The sequence below is a fragment of the Nothobranchius furzeri genome, chromosome 7 (assembly GCF_043380555.1).
Source record: "Nothobranchius furzeri strain GRZ-AD chromosome 7, NfurGRZ-RIMD1, whole genome shotgun sequence".
NCBI classification, from domain to species: domain Eukaryota; kingdom Metazoa; phylum Chordata; class Actinopteri; order Cyprinodontiformes; family Nothobranchiidae; genus Nothobranchius; species Nothobranchius furzeri.
This window is the reverse complement of record NC_091747.1, coordinates 36,763,186-36,779,369: the sequence shown is the minus strand read 5'-3', so window position 1 is coordinate 36,779,369 and position 16,184 is coordinate 36,763,186. Positions and strand designations below refer to the sequence as shown.

Here is a 16,184-nt window from a genome sequence, read left to right as displayed (position 1 = left end):
AAAAACACATCATATATTTACTAAATAAATATTGCAGCTCAATAAATTTAGAATTATTAAAGAAGAACAAACAATAATCTGAACATTACTTATTTCAGTAAAAATGTCTGAATGTCATCAAAGTTAAGGTCGTTACAACACTGGAAATCAATTTGAGTTTTGGATTTAACATTGTCAAAGTGCCATGTTTGTTTGTAAATTTACAAAATAAAGTTAAAAAATAATTATTTAAAAAATACTAGAAATCAATTAGATGTGAAACATTTTTCATTATGCATCTCAAGCTTTTCTGCTTATAAAATGCCAACGTTAGTTTAGAGCTAAACACACACACACACACACACACACACACACACACACACACACACACACACACACACACACACACACATTTAAACCCACAATTTATTCAAAGATAGAAAATCTCTAGAATCTAAATCATAAAGCTTTTGTTAACTGTAGGCTAATATTGATGGAACTCAAATAGAGCATTTGACATACCAGATAAAAAATAAACACAAGACCATCTGAAAAAGTAGATATAAAAATATACATATTTCCTGGACACAATGTGCAAATTGTTTGGTACATCAGCAGTAAGTTAGAGTGCAATTATTGCACTGAACGGGAGAAAATAATTTAAATGTGGCTTTAGCACTTAGAGCTGATTGTGATGCATTTGTAAATCGTAACAGCTGTCATCACACTTCCCAGTTTCACTGGTACAAATAAGAAGAACTTCCTCAATGTAGAATCAGTGTGCTGGTAAGCCAACAAACATGTCTTATGTGGACACTCTGCGGCAGTGGGACAAAGCTGTAACTTGTGCCGACAGACAGGAATGGTCAGAAGCCCTCTGCATTTTCTTATCCATTCAAGAACCAAATTCCAAAATTTACTTTGACATTGGTTGCCTTCATCTTCTGAACCAAGACTTGGATGATGCTGAAAAGGTACGTTAGATCTACTTTATTTTAAATCAAATCTGCAAGTCTGTGCACGTAAGAAAGTAAAATCATCTGGATTTATTTGGCAAGGCTGAGATGAAACGTGTCAGATATAAGGAGCCCTCCGGTTGGCTCACGGGTCCCCTGAACAGATCAAACAGGATCAGAAAATATTCAATTTCAATTTTCTTGGCAGCTGAGGACCCATGGTCCGGAAGGACGTGACTTAGGCTCCCTATAGAGGTTTCTGAAAGTGCAAGTCACAGTGAAAGAAGAAGTGGTGTCACCGGCTTTCTGCTCCTTTAGAGGAAGTTATTTTCTTACCTGTTATTTCTCAGGCGTTTGACTGCAGCATTCGCAAGGATGAGCATTTGGCAGTTGCCTTCTTTCAGAGGGGAATGACATTTTACAAAAAGAAAAGGTAAATTACATCAAATGTTTTATAAAACTTGCCTTATGTGTAATAATTATTACCTTTACTTGTCTTGGTCACAGGTATGAGGAGAGTTCAGCTGATTTCCAGAGAGCCTTTAAAGCTCTGAGGGGTAACCAGCTGATCGATTACAAAGCACTAGGTCTCAGATACATCCTATATGCCTGTGAGGTGAGCTTTAGCTCTACTGTCCGTCAGAAATCTGAGGTTAAAATAAAGCTGGCTGATGATGGTAATTCCTCATTTTCAATGTGATTTATATATTCTTGCAAAGAGGAAACCGTTGAAGCCTCAGCTCTTCCTAATTCAGTTTTCAATATGAGGGCTTCAAATAAACCTGATAAGACGGTGTGACTGAAAAGCTCCTAACTCAGTGTCACGTCGACACCTCCTGCTTCAGGTTCTCCACAATCTTGCCCTGGCTGAAGCTAAGCTGGGTAGCTGGGAAAAGGCCCAGGAAAACCTGGTCAAGGCACTGGACTACAAGACAGATGCCAAGCTCAGCCTCATCGACAGGGCTCTGCAGTCAACCCTGGTCAGTTACGATCATCCTCTCATAAAATACGGTTACACTTCATTAATATAATTCAATTACACACATCCACATATGTTTAGAAATCAACATTTTATCAGCATAGGTGTTGGCTATTTGGGTTTTGGAAGGAAGAAGATACAGTGGGGCAAAAAAGTATTTAGTCAGCCACCGATTGTGCAAGTTCTCCCACTTAAAATGATGACAGAGGTCAGTAATTTTCATCATAGGTACACTTCACCTGTGAGAGACAGAATGTGAAAAAAAATCCATGAATTCTCATGGCAGGATTTTAAAATAATTTATTTGTAAATCAGGGTGGAAAATAAATATTTGGTCAATAACAAAAATTCAACTCAATACTTTGTAACATAACCTTTGTTGGCAATAACAGAGGTCAAACGATTACTATAGGTCTTTACCAGGTTTGCACACACAGTAGCTGGTATTTTGGCCCATTCCTCCATGCAGATCTTCTCGAGAGCAGTGATGTTTTGGGGCTGTCGCCGAGCAACACGGACTTTCAACTCCCTCCACAGATTTTCTATGGGGTTGAGGTCTGGAGACTGGCTAGGCCACTCCAGGACTTTCAAATGCTTCTTACGGAGCCACTCCTTTGTTGCCCGGGCGGTGTGTTTGGGATCATTGTCGTGTTGGAAGACCCAGCCACGTTTCATCTTCAAAGCTCTCACTGATGGAAGGAGGTTTTGTCTCAGAATCTCACGATACATGGCCCCATTCATTCTGTCCTTAACACGGATCAGTCGTCCTGTCCCCTTAGCAGAAAAACAGCCCCAAAGCATGATGTTCCCACCCCCATGCTTCACAGTAGGAATGGTGTTCTTGGGATGCAACTCAGTATTCTTCTTCCTCCAAACACGGCGAGTTGAGTTTATACCAAAAAGTTCTACTTTGGTTTCATCTGACCACATGACATTCTCCCAATCCTCTGCTGTATCATCCATGTGCTCTCTGGTAAACTTCAGACGTGCCTGGACATGCAATGGCTTCAGCAGCGGAACACGTCTGGCACTGCAGGATTTGATTCCCTGCCGTTGTAGTGTGTTACTGATGGTGACCTTTGTTACTGTGGTCCCAGCTCTCTGCAGGTCATTCACCAGGTCCCCCCCCCCCCCCCCCCCCCCGTGTGGTTCTGGGATTCTTGCTCACCGTTCTCATGATCATTTTGACCCCACGGGATGAGATCTTGCGTGGAGCCCCAGATCGAGGGAGATTATCAGTGGTCTTGTATGTCTTCCGTTTTCTGATAATTGCTCCCACAGTTGATTTTTTCACACCAAGCTGCTTGCCTATTGTAGATTCACTCTTCCCAGTCTGGTGCAGGTCTACGATTCTTTTCCTTGTGTCCTTCGAAAGCTCTTTGGTATTGGCCATAGTGGAGTTTGGAGTCTGACTATTTGAGGCTGTGGACAGGTGTCTTTTATACAGATAATGAGTTCAAACAGGTGCCATTAATACAGGTAACGAGTGGAGGACAGAAAAGCTTCTTAAAGAAGACGTTACAGGTCTGTGAGAGCCAGAGATTTTCCTTGTTTGAAGCGACCAAATGCTTATTTTCCACCCTGATTTACAAATAAATTCTTTAAAAATCCTGCCATGTGAATTCATAGATTTTTTTTTCACATTCTGTCTCTCACAGTTGAAGTGTACCTATGATGAAAATTACTGACCTCTGTCATCATTTTAAGTGGGAGAACTTGCACAATCGGTGGCTGACTAAATACTTTTTTGCCCCACTGTAAGTGAATCTTCTAAAATCCCAAAATCTTTCAAATTAATTTAAGTAATACTTTTCAATATGTGTTTTTTTTTTCTGACAGAAACAAAAGCTTTTCAAACCGGTGGAATTCCCTTTGAAAATGCTGTTTAGACCAAACAAGCACTATGTGGCTGAGCTGGAGAAAAAGGACTACCTGGGCAAAGCTAAGGTATGCATATAACAACCAGACCAACAATCACAGATTTTAACATAATCCATTTTAATTGTGGATTATTCAGATTTACAGATATATATTATTGATGAAGAACGGCATAAAACTCCATTTAAAATGTATTTTTCGAAACATTAGGTTGTTTCCTCTGTGGTTCCACAAGATGAGTTCTCTGGGTTTGCCCCGCTACAACCGCAGGTGAGGAATCAAATCAAACTGAGACCAATAAAGTCCTCAGAAGATAAATAAATGTTTCATTAGCCTCTAATATACCAGGGCAGATCAAATCCACTCATGACGAGGGGAAGTCTGAGCAGCGTCATATGTACATTAGTTCTTTACGATGTGAAATATAAAGCCTTTTTGCAATGGTGGTTAAAAGTGAAAGTCCTGTATTTTGTTAGGTCGAAGATGGTCCAACTTCTCCAAAAGAACCAGAAGTTTTGAGGTCAGTTTGAACATGTATTAGATTTTCTTTTGCTGTGATCTGAAAGTGAACATGTCCCAAATAGATAAACCAAACAGCAGATAAAATATAATCATCATATTCTAATTGTTCTGTTTCTCACGAGGACATGTGGACATCTCGTCTCCACAGAGCTCTACAAGGAGAACCACACACCGTGCTGTTTGAGTTTGACCCTGAGACCAGTGATGAGTTGGCTGTTGTGCCAGGAAACATTGTGTTTGTGCTGCAGAAGGGTGACGACAACTGGGCCTACGTGGTCTTCAATGAAAGAGTAGGACTAAAATCAGGGATGGGCTGAATTAGTAATTTATGTTTTTAAGTTCTATTGATTATTATCCAGTATGATGTCGATTACAGAGAGGACTTGTTCCTTACAATTACCTAGAGCGTTTGGAAATTTCCTTGGCTTCAAATCAACACAAGGTAGGGCTGCTGTATCAGTGACTTCCTGTTCGGCATCATTTTCTCTGGACATAGTCCAGAAAAACTCGTTGTTCTTTAAAATTTACTTAGGCTACGTTGAACAGTATGGAAACTTGACTTCTTTAATGTTTTTTTTTTCCTTTTCCCATATTTTGATTGGGAACAATTATCAGGGTTTAGCCAGACCTCTGAGTCAAGAACCACCAACCAGACCTGAGAGGAAAGGTAGATCTCACAACTACACATTTGTATTAATGCTGCCATTAATTTGTGTAGCCCAAGCTGAAACAGTCCCCTAACCATACACGACCCCTGGTTTGGGTATACACTATAAAACCTGCTTTTATTCCCATATTTTTCACAAGACTGATCCATTTATCACAAGGTGATAAGAAGTGAAATATTTTTGTTGGGTAATAAAATGTGATTTACTTTTATCTCATGCAATACATACAGTGGGTATGGAAAGTATTCAGACCCTCATCATTTTTTCACTGTTATATTGCAGCCATTTGCTTTTTTTCCCCTCATTAATGTACACATGGCATCCCATATTGACAGAAAAACACAGAATTTTAGAAATGTATGTATTGAAAAAGAAAACCTGAAATATCTCATGGTCTTTAGTATTCAGACCCTTTGCTGTGAGGTGCTTTCCATTTCTTCTGATCATACTTGTGATGGTCCAACACCTTCATTGGAGTCCAGCTGGGTTTGATTATGCTAACTGGACTTGATTAAGAAAGACACACATCTGTCTATATAAAACCTTACAGCTCATGATGCATGTCAGAGCAAATGAGAATCGTGAGATCAAAGGAACTGCCTGAAGAGCTCAGAGACAGAATTGTGGCGAGGCACAGATCTGGCCATGGTTACCAAAACATCTCTGCTGCTCTTAAGGTTCCTAAGAGTACAGTGGCCTCCATAATCATTAAATGGAAGATGTTTGCTTCCTAAAGCAGGCTGTAGAAATTGTCACTGCAGCCCTCCACCAGTCAGGGCTTTACGGCAGAGGGGACCGTCGGAAGCCTCGCTTCAGTGCAAGACTCGTAAAAATCCTCATTGAGTTTGCTAAAAGACACCTGAAGGACCCCGAGATGGTGAGAAATAAGATTATCTGGTCTTAGACCAAGATAGAACTTTATGGCCATAATTCTAAGTGGTATGTTTGGAGAAAACCTGGCACTGCTCATCACTTGTCCAATACAGTCCCCACAGTGAAGCATGGCGGTGGCAGCATCATTTTGTGGGGGTGTTTTTCAGCTGCAGGGACAGGACGACTGGTTGCAATAGAGGAAACGATGAATGCGGCCAAGTACAGGTATATCCTGGACCAGAACCTTCTCCAGAGTGCTCAGGACCTCAGACTGGGCTGAAGGTTTACCTTCCAACATGACAGTGACCCTAAACACACAGCTAAAATAACGAAGGGGTGGCTTCACAGCAACTAAAAGGCCCAGCCAGAACCCTGACTTAAACCCAACTGAGCCTCTCTGGAGACCTAAAAATGGCACACTGTTCACCATCCAACCTGACAGAACTGGCGAGGATCTGCAGGAGGAATGACAGGATCCCCAAATCTAGATGTAAGACACTTGTTGCATCTTTACCAAGAAGACTCATAGCTGTACTAGCTCAAAAGGTACTTCTACTAAATACCGAGCAAAGGGTCTGAGTACTCAGGACCATGTGATGTATCAGTTTGTCTTTTTTAATAAACCTGCAGAAATCTCTAAAATTCTGAGTTATTCTCTCAATATGGGGTGCTCTGTGTACATTAATGAAGGGATAAAGAATTTAATTGATTTTACCAAATGTTTGCAATATAAAAAGAGATGCGGCAGGGTGAGTGTCCTGTCACAGGGTCCCGATTGATCATGTGCCCTGGCTACTTCGCCAAAGGGATATTTGGCTGACTGGTTAGCGGGCATGACTCGCACCCGGGAGTCTAGGGATCGCATCCCGCCCGGGCCCTCGTTTCTCCACCTTGCCACACTGTGAAACATTTATGGGGGTCTGAATACTTTAATGTACATCGTCCGCAAGAAAACAGGAGAAAAAAATCCAGTGGCACAAAAACTGAAGGAATGTACTAATCCTGTTAGATAAAGGTCTATGAAAGCTGGTAGTATGTTTTATACGTTTGGCATTAAAGGGTTATCAAGAACCCTTCACCTCATCAAAACCAGGCTTTGCCCCTCCAGTCCCGATGAGGTAATTAGACCTCCTTTCTCCTTTTAAGGTCTCACTCCAGTGGAGAGCAGCAGTGGGAGAACTCCGCAGGTTTGGCTCCAACATGTTCACTGTTAAAATGATCCTCGCCTTTTAAATTCAGGTGTGACTCTTCCTTATTAGGTGGTCCAGCCAACAGACAGCTCATATACAGTCAAAATCCATTTCACATTCAACTTTGCGGTTTCCGTACCGCGTGGGTCTCCGTATGTGGTACTGATAGGAAAAGTCAGCAAGAAGTTAAATCTTCCTCCTACTGCTATCTCTTTGAGGTACAAAAGTCACTTCAGTCAGAACAATTCTGAGTTATGTTTACATACTTTTTACTTTTACAAAGTAAAATAAAGTCAGTCCTGTTTGTTTGATTTCAGCTGTGATGCAAATGGGAAAAGTGTAATTGATGCCAACACAGACATGAAGGATGTGTGGAGACGTGCCAGTGGTGGACACATCACCTTATGGTGTACCACCACAGAGGTAAGGACACGGTGACCATTTAAGCTATTAACATTAAAATTAGGCTTAATATTTCATTCGACTCCATATGAGTTTTTTTTTCCCCAGACAGCAGCAACTACGATAACTGAATAAAGGAAATATGAAATCAAGAGATTAAAGTTTAACTGAGCAGATTTTCTTTGCCTTAAAATACAAATTTAAAGGGGATTTTGGAGGGTCTGAGTCTTTTGATTAGATAAACCACCCATATGCACCAAATATAGCGAAACACCTAACAAAAACATTCATTCCTTCTCTGGGAGATTAACATGATTTATTCTTTTAAGATGTAGCTCATTTTGGATGACCTTTGACCTCTTAATGTCTCACAATGAACCCCAGAGCCTGGCTTTTGGTCAAGACTATTGACAATAGATAATTTTCAGAGAATTGTTAGCATGGCCAGTCTGTAATTTATAGCAAGTGACTAAAATGTTCTGAAACAAACAGAAATATTTTAATGCGACAATAAATGAGCTCAAACTGAACGAGTGTTTTACGATTTCAGCCCCAGAAAGAGATTCACTTCGTAGCTCTTCACTCCTACAAGTCCTCCAATCCAGAAGATCTGAACTTCCAAGAGGGTGATATGATCAAACTGCTCTCCAGAGGTGAGATTCCAAACTATGTGAACTAATAAAAACAGATTTAATTAATAGATGCGAGTCTAACTCAAACGTGTTTTGCTTCAGTCAATCAGGACTGGTTTGAAGGGCAGTCTAATGGGAACACTGGAATATTTCCTGCAGCCTTTGTTGAAGAACTTCCTGGGAACAAACTGTAACACCTGAAAATGCATCAAGTTTTATTGTTCTTGCTGAGCAGAACATCTCCTGCAGGAGTCATAATATACACAACCACCAATCAGAACCATCTATTTAAATGTTACATCTATGATTTATTGATGTTTTTTTGAAAAACATTTGCAAACCGTTTTTCACAAATGTTTAATAATCACGTAAAAATTAAATACATCCAGTAGTTAGAAGTTGTAAACTTTATATTTGGTTTGACTGTTAATAAATAATCTAGGGAAGATCTTGTGGATTCCTGCAAAAATCATCACGATGTTCCTTCGTCTTCGTAGGCGATAGCGATGCCTTTTCTTCCCTCTACTACCTTCACCACAGGAGCGTCTCCCAGCGCCGGCTCTAAGCCACGCCAGCTTCTACCTGCCAAAAAGGACGCTGGGAAAAAAACAAACAAACAAACATAAAAGTCAATCAGAATATAATAAACTAATTTAGTAGCTTTTGCAAAGTCCTAAGGTAAGCAAAAGCTGCAGGACATGAGCATCACTCAGCAATACGTCTACATTCAGTGCAGCAGGAGTTTCTGACCTGCTGAGTCGGCGTTGGCTACGGTCAGAGTCTGGTTCCTCAGGACCACAGAGGATCCAAACGAGGACTCTACAGGCTCGCTGTTCATCAGGTTCTGGCTTCGCAGCGCTCCGGTGATCAATGAAACGTCTGTCTCATCGTCGACGTCCTCCTGCTGATCGGCTAACGGCACATGACTTCCACCACCTGTGTTTAGATACAGAAAACTAAAAATTAGACTATTGATGCAAAGATTTCAGTAATTTTACATGTTTGTGTGTAGATTATTATTAAAGTCTAATCATTGTAGATAGATTCTCAAACCTTGGAGAAACAGAGTTTATGTCCAACAGGATTGATGAACTAACAGCTAGTCGGAGTTGAAAAGATACCAAAGAAATGTCTCTGACTTTAATTTTTTAAACCTTTACGCTGCCATTCATTTTCCATTTCACATTTGTTTACAAGAGCAGCTAGCGATAGCATTTTAGCTGCGTCCAGACATCACGTCCAGCAGAAATGTCGTTATACTTCCCTCAAAACAGCAGCGTGTAATGCCAAAGAGAAAGAGGTGTAAAGGTTTACAATCACTTTCACATGAACATCCGAGGCATTTGGCAAATTGGAGCTGTTCTTAAAAACACTTTGGTCAGAGAATTATTACTTTTATAGAAAACCACACTTCAAAGGAAAAAAGAAACATCCATCTAACCAGTTGATGTCATTGGATGAATCCATAACTTCAGTTTAATCCCACTTTACGACACGAGCTACCATATAGTAACTACACGTTTATACGAAGTGTGTTGATTTATAAAGGAGGAAAATATGTAGTGGGGTATTTCTGATGTGAATATAAATCCCATACAAACCTGGCAGGAGGTGTCGGAAGTCCGTGACATATTCCCCTGACCACTCCCTTTTCTTGTTGCAGGCCACTTCCATCTCAAACGGCGTTACGATGGGTTTATAGAATTCACTGGAGTCCAACAGCGAGTTCTCCGGACATGCGATGAGCACAAATATGTCGATTTCCATAAAGTTAGCTAGTTTGGGTACGTTGAGTTTCCCCATGAGGAACATGTAGCTCTTCTTGCCAGCTCGGTGAATGGTTTCCTTCAGCTGCTGGATGATGGAGAGGTAGTCAACCACACCCAAGGTCCCGACAAGAATACCAACCACGTTGGCATCTTTGGCCCGTTCTATGGCGTAATATCGCTTCATCAGCGCTCGGTTAACATTAATAGACTCAGTCCTTCCTTTCAGTGAGACGGGATCAAAAGAGCAAAACGAGCAGCGATTCCAAGTCATCATGAAGTTCCTTAAGGTCGCCCCCTCCAGGCCAACATAAAACATCCTGTAATCTGTTACAGCTGTACCACATTTTAGGGAAAACCGCCTCCCAAACTGAGATATGACCAGGCTGTTTTCAGGCTCAGAAGGACAAGTTTTATCCATTTGTTTTCTTCCGTGAATGAAACACTGTCCTCCGCCGACAACAAGCTCCGAGACAGCAAGGTTTGGATACTCTGGTGACAGAAGTGCCAGAAGACCATCTGTAAAAATAAAAACATTCTGTAAAAGAAGAGCTGGGGCTTATATAATCTTACTAATTTCCACAAATGCAGTGAGAGCAGATGACTAAAACGAAGGAAATAAATCTTAAAACTCACCAATAGCGTGATTATAGTTGACATCACAGAGGAGGATGACATGCGTTTGCGTGTCGGGGTACAGCTCCCTGAAGGAGGAGGCGCACAACTCCACATCCAATGGTCTCTTTTCAAAGATGTACAACACAGGAAGCCTGTTGGATGGGCTGAGGCAAGCACTGCCATAGTGCACAATGCAGGAAGCTCCAACGTGCTCTGCTGCGACTTCATCCACACAGCAGCTGAATGTAAGAAGTCGACAGAATTTACAATTAATATAACAGTGTTATACAAAAAACTCATGATGATCTGTTAACACACACGTTCTTGTCACCCTTATAAGATTGTAATGCAAAAATCCAATGCAACCTCAATTACATAATGAAAAAAAGTTATTCCACTCAAATAGCCAGGGTATTTTACCTGCCATAAGAGGTGTCTCCTAAAATAAACGTTTTGGCATGACTGTTTCTTTCAATCTCCTGGGCTACGGCCACCGAATCAACCAGCAGTTCATCGGGAAACTGCAGAGCAACCTGGAAATATAAACATTAGATACAATCACGACAGGAAAATAACCATTGCAAAACTACTTTCGGGCACTTTTAACAATGAACTACAACGATGCCTTAAAGGGCAAACGAACATAAAAATGAACACACCAGAAAATAAATTGATGTTTCTCACCTTGTCAAAGTTATGCTCCCTAATAAACTCGCATGTCTCTTTAATGTCATAAAACTCTTCCAGTTTCTCCCCAGAGGTATTTGCCTTCACTTCGACGTTTATCGAACGACGAATTACAGTTTCCGAGCTGCTACTGAACGCCTCAGCCATGGTAGCAAAAAACGCTAACAAGCTTCTGTAGAACAAAACAAACTTTAATGGTAGAGTTAAATAATAAACAAATATCACTAGACTGTCAAAACCACACATAGTAAGTACAAATTAAACACAAACTCCTTTTAACCAGGCCCATATGTTGTAAATGTTTTGACTCCAATGTTAGGCGAAGTTAGCTTTGATGCTAACTGCTTAAGTAATGATTTACACAAATAAATACTTGCAAATTATATTTCCGCATACAATTTAACTTACGTCGCAGTGTCATGTAGTTAGTAGGTAAACTGTCTAGATCTTTAAAAGACAGATGAATACCAGCAACCCGTGAGTGCTTGTAGAGGATATACACGTGTTTACAGGCTTTAGGCAAACACTTCCGGTTCAAAGGTTTTTCTAAATAAACTCAGCCCTCATACTTTTTTAATTAGGTTTTTAGATAGATTATGAATAATCATAAAAAAATAATAGAATCGGATCGGCCTTCAGTTGATTCAGATGTTATTTGTCAATTTATGGGTTCATGAAGAAACCAGATTGTATTTCCAGTATTCAGTTTTGTTTTCTGATTTAATTTTTTTTTAATTAAAATCTGCCCTGGTGTAGTGTAGAAAACTGCAACGTGCCATAATGTCCACTAGGCAGCAGAAACTAGCGTAGGTAACTATTAACAACTATTTAACTGATTACTTTATTTAGAAAAGTATCCATGTTGTTTTAAAGGCTAATGACATGAGGAACGAATTTGAAAATTTAAAAAAGAAGAACAAATTAACCAAGACGATCAATTTATTTAATCGTTTCAATTTAGAAACAGCAGACCCCTAATTGTTATTTGTTTGTGTGGCTGTTATGTATTTTTATTTATTTATTTTTAGTTGTTGTTTCCTTATTCTGTATTTCCTTCATGTTAAATGCAAACAACTGTGATCGATGGATATATTAACTATGTTTTCTGTATGTATTGGCAATATGTTAATTTAAAAAAATTGAAACTTTAGATGATTTCATGATCTGATGGAAATCTATGATTTGATAAAATTTAATACTAGTGTAATATGGAAACATGATAAACATATGATCCACCAGTTGGCAGCATTAGCTTTTTAAACAATACTTATTTTATTGTGTTATTTTAAATTTTATATTTGTTGTGTGAACAGCAATTCACAGGAGGTATTAATTGACAATGTGTAGTTTTTACCATTAATCTCTGGAAATAACCATTGAAATGTTGTAAAGGAAAGAAAGAAAACATCTATTATATAGCGCCTCTCAAAATAAAAATCAAGAGGCACTTCACAAAAACAAAAAATTAAAGTATAAAAAGATTTCAAAAATTATTAAAAACATGTTTAAAAGGAGAAAAAAATAAGTAAAGGGAGAGAGAAAATGAATAAGAAAGAGGAAAATCAATGGATCCCGGTAAAGGTGGAATAAGAACAGAATAAGAAGAGGGTGGTGATGAAGGATTCCCTGCTACAGAGCGAAATTATATCAAGTAATTTTTCTCAGATTAAATTAATAGTTAATATCAAATACCTTTATTTAGCTACAAAATTTGACCATTATAAGTCTAAAATTTCAAATCAAACATGTCCGATATAAAAGTATTAATTTTTTTTCAGGACAAACAAACGCCCAACTGCATCGAACACATTCATACAGACATTAAAATGTTTACAAAGAGGCAATTTTAGTTTTAAACAGGAAAATAATTAATGCAGCTTGATTTTTCAATAATTGTATAACCTAAAAAAAAGTATCCAAAAATAACAATTAACTAAAAGAAATGCAGTTTTTTTTGTCTAAATAAGCTTTTAATTTATTCACCTTTATAAGGTATAAGGGATTAAGCTGCACATGCAGAGTTTTGGGTTTGAAAACACAGAAGTGTGATGGTCATGCTACTGTGAGGTCTAGTGGGAAAAAAAGAGGATGACATGCAGGCCAGCTCAAGATATCAGTAATGTACTTTTATTTGGAGCAGAAATCAGACGAGCAATTTAAAGTAAGCTATTAAGACTAATGCTGATCTAGCTTTGTAGATACATTCAGCTCTATATAGGTATTTACATAGAAAATAAATTTTTATATATTTACAAATAAAAAAGTACAAGAAAAGTCATTGATAAAAAAACTTTCATTTTTTACGAGGTTAGTTCAATACAAAACTAGCCCCATCACGGTTTAAGCAGCCAGCAATAAATACATTTTTCATTCAATATTACAAAACATGCAAAAGTGAAAATGTTTTTTGTTTGTTTGTTGATTTTTCAGCAGCTTGAAATAAAAAGTAAAAATAAACAGTAAATAAATAGGAATGAAACATAAAAAACACAGCTCTTTAAACGGAGCACCCCACTCCTTATTAACTGCTGCTCACATCCAAATGCGGTAAAAACCCAGGACTACAGTGAGACAGGTGAACACCGAACCTGAAAGAGAGAAATAAAGACAGTATGTCAACTTATCTTTCAGTAAAGCAGCTTTTTAAAACCTGAACGCCGGTTTTGTTCTGGACAATGTGGAGATGTGTCTACAGAGAGACGTCCTGCTGCAGATGTGCTGAGTGCATCAGACATGAGCGCCCTGCAGCAGGACATCATGACACACAGACATAGGAGATTTTAAGTGATGAAGCATGTTGGGCAATACTTAATACTGAAACATATTTGTATGTCTCACCTGCCAGATACTTGATAGTATCCAGTTTATGAGCTTCCAACATGGTTTTCAAACCAGCAACTTCAGTGTCTATTTTCATGTTTGTGTGGGTCAAATGACGGTCTTGTTCTGCAGTCTGTAAAATAAAGAATTAGTTATTATACCACAATAATGCACGATAAACGATCTAATAGTCTGCACAGAATAAGGAATGAAGAACTTAGTTATTGTTGCAAATTTACAAACCATTTCCAAGATCTCTGTTCGTGTTTCCAGAAGCTTTTTCTCATGCTGTGCTTTCTGGAAAAAACAAAACAAATAACTTAAAATATGGACTCAGAGAGCGTGATTCAGGGTGTTTCACGTGTTCATAAAGTTTTTTAAACATGTTCGTGTCTGGAAGCGTCACTTTACTGCTGTGCTGCGATCAGGTACTAGAGTGTTACACGAAATACACCAGCCTAAATGGAGTCCAGTGATTTCCAAACTGCATTGTAATCCATTACCGAACACCCACCAGTTCTTTAGCACGACTTTTCTCCATATTTATGTCCAAGCTATTGTCTGAGCGCAGTTTGCTCATTACATCCTGCAACAGTGGAAAGAAAAGGCGTGTAAAAACGGGACTAGAGAATAAAACGTCTTCACAGAAGTATTATAGATAAATAATTCAACATAAAAAATGGGGGAGCACTGCACAAAATGTTGCTGATTAATAAAGTTTTGCCGTTTGAACAGGAACTTACAGCGAGTTGCACCTTGAGCTGCGATAACTGGACCTTCAGTTTCTAAAATAAATAATTAAAAACATTCAGATCAGAAACAGGCTTAATAATGTGCTGTGGCTCATTTTGTTTTTGGTCTAAAACTATTTGATTCCCTCAAAATGTAAAAAAAAAATAAAAGCTCATTATATATATGTCACAATGATCCATTCCTGGAAGGAATAACATAAAAAAAATACCTCATTTTCTGCAAGAAGTGTAGAAAACTCGCTCTTCTCAAGGATGACCATGTCCTTCTTCACAGCTGCTATTTTAGACATCACCTGCAGCAAGCTAATTTCCTGACACATGAATGTACAGATAATTAAAACACAGCTGGGAAAAATGACTTGACAGATCCCAAAATTCACTCAGTCAAACATCTCTTTCACACGAGCGAAGAAGTGGAGACACCTGACATTTGTTGGGTTTCGTTTCTGTCTTTTACACGACAGATGAATGTTTAGTGTTGCACAGATGTTCCAGTAACAGTCACCATGACTAAATGAAACGGATTTAAATGTTAGATCTGAGTCCTACCGTCTCACCTGTTGCACCTTGGTCACCATGTCGCTGTAAATGATTTCCATGTTGGAGCTCGTCGTCCTCAGTAACACTTGGACTAATACCTCAGCTTGCTGGGTGCTTAAACCTTAGGAGGAAACCAAGAATAATTCATCCTGATGGCGCAGCAATTATCAGAAAGTCACATTTAACAACACAAACCATTTTCCTCAAGGAGTCGTACGACTGCGTGAGTATCAAAGAACAGCTTCCGGCCTCCAGCTTGCGGCACGTCTGGTTTCAGGTCATACTGGAGGGTCTGGGCTGAGGCGTTTATCTCTGAAGACAAAACTGGACGTGAGTGATTTGGGCCAAATGTTGAGGGTTTGGCTTTGCCCACCAGGGGGGTGGGTTTAAATGACCATTATGACGACATAAACTAAAGTCCAACATCGGAAAAGTTTCCATTTAGGTTTATAAAGATAGCTATTAAAGTAAAATGCAGTGGTTTTGTGTTTGCAGATCAAAAAAGGCACATTTACGTCAATACACTTTTATTTTGAAATAAAAACTAAGTTAAAATGGACATAAATAAGTTATTTTTACCTCGTAAAGAAATGTTCCTGAGAGCTGACAGTCTCCTCCATCTCAACGACGGCTCGAAGCTGCTTGAAGATGCAGAGAACTGGAAAGCAGCTGCGGTGCCGATGGTCGTCAGCCTCGATGGGACACCTTTCTCCTGTGGTGACGCTGGGTCTGGCCGCCTTTCTAAGCGCTTAAAACCAATGTTCCTAAATGGCGACCGACACTGCTTAAGCGCCATGTTCTTCCAGGACTTTACTTCCGAAGTGTGAAACCTTTACAGCTCCGTTCACGATCACAACTTTTTGCTTATAGCAACATCGGCACTTCCGGTAACGCCTTTCAAAATAAAGCTAGGATCCTGAAC

At 39.2% G+C, this 16,184-nt stretch overlaps 3 protein-coding genes across 4 annotated transcripts; 1 reads left to right on the top strand and 2 right to left on the bottom strand.

Annotated features, from left to right (window-relative positions):
- The first annotated feature begins 757 nt into the window (after positions 1-757).
- ncf2 (neutrophil cytosolic factor 2) lies at positions 758-8,525 on the top strand. Of its 2 annotated transcripts, none has more exons than XM_015954859.3 (15): positions 758-953; positions 1,286-1,368; positions 1,443-1,551; positions 1,781-1,915; positions 3,754-3,861; positions 4,003-4,062; positions 4,269-4,312; positions 4,463-4,604; positions 4,691-4,756; positions 4,930-4,981; positions 7,002-7,042; positions 7,115-7,263; positions 7,363-7,468; positions 7,998-8,100; positions 8,182-8,525. In XM_015954859.3, the coding sequence occupies exons 1-15, from the start codon at positions 780-782 to the stop codon at positions 8,271-8,273; spliced, it is 1,464 nt and encodes a 487-aa protein (XP_015810345.1). In that variant the 5' UTR covers positions 758-779; the 3' UTR covers positions 8,274-8,525. The 2 variants fall into 2 exon arrangements, with proteins under 2 accessions (XP_015810345.1, XP_070409151.1); XM_070553050.1 differs by having other exon boundaries at positions 4,912-4,981.
- On the bottom strand, positions 8,421-11,697 carry dph2 (diphthamide biosynthesis 2). The gene is made up of 7 exons (XM_015954858.3): positions 11,559-11,697; positions 11,148-11,322; positions 10,884-10,996; positions 10,482-10,702; positions 9,681-10,364; positions 8,830-9,015; positions 8,421-8,676 (listed from the first exon to the last, which is right to left on the bottom strand). Exons 2-7 carry the CDS (start codon positions 11,295-11,297, stop codon positions 8,552-8,554), a joined length of 1,479 nt encoding a protein of 492 aa, XP_015810344.3. The 5' UTR covers positions 11,298-11,322; positions 11,559-11,697; the 3' UTR covers positions 8,421-8,551.
- A 1,558-nt stretch (positions 11,698-13,255) lies between these two features.
- mcur1 (mitochondrial calcium uniporter regulator 1) lies at positions 13,256-16,145 on the bottom strand. The gene is made up of 9 exons (XM_015954857.3): positions 15,842-16,145; positions 15,458-15,574; positions 15,280-15,383; positions 14,932-15,033; positions 14,714-14,755; positions 14,485-14,556; positions 14,214-14,267; positions 13,989-14,103; positions 13,256-13,738 (listed from the first exon to the last, which is right to left on the bottom strand). The coding sequence occupies exons 1-9, from the start codon at positions 16,056-16,058 to the stop codon at positions 13,683-13,685; spliced, it is 879 nt and encodes a 292-aa protein (XP_015810343.1). The 5' UTR covers positions 16,059-16,145; the 3' UTR covers positions 13,256-13,682.
- Positions 16,146-16,184: the final 39 nt, after the last annotated feature.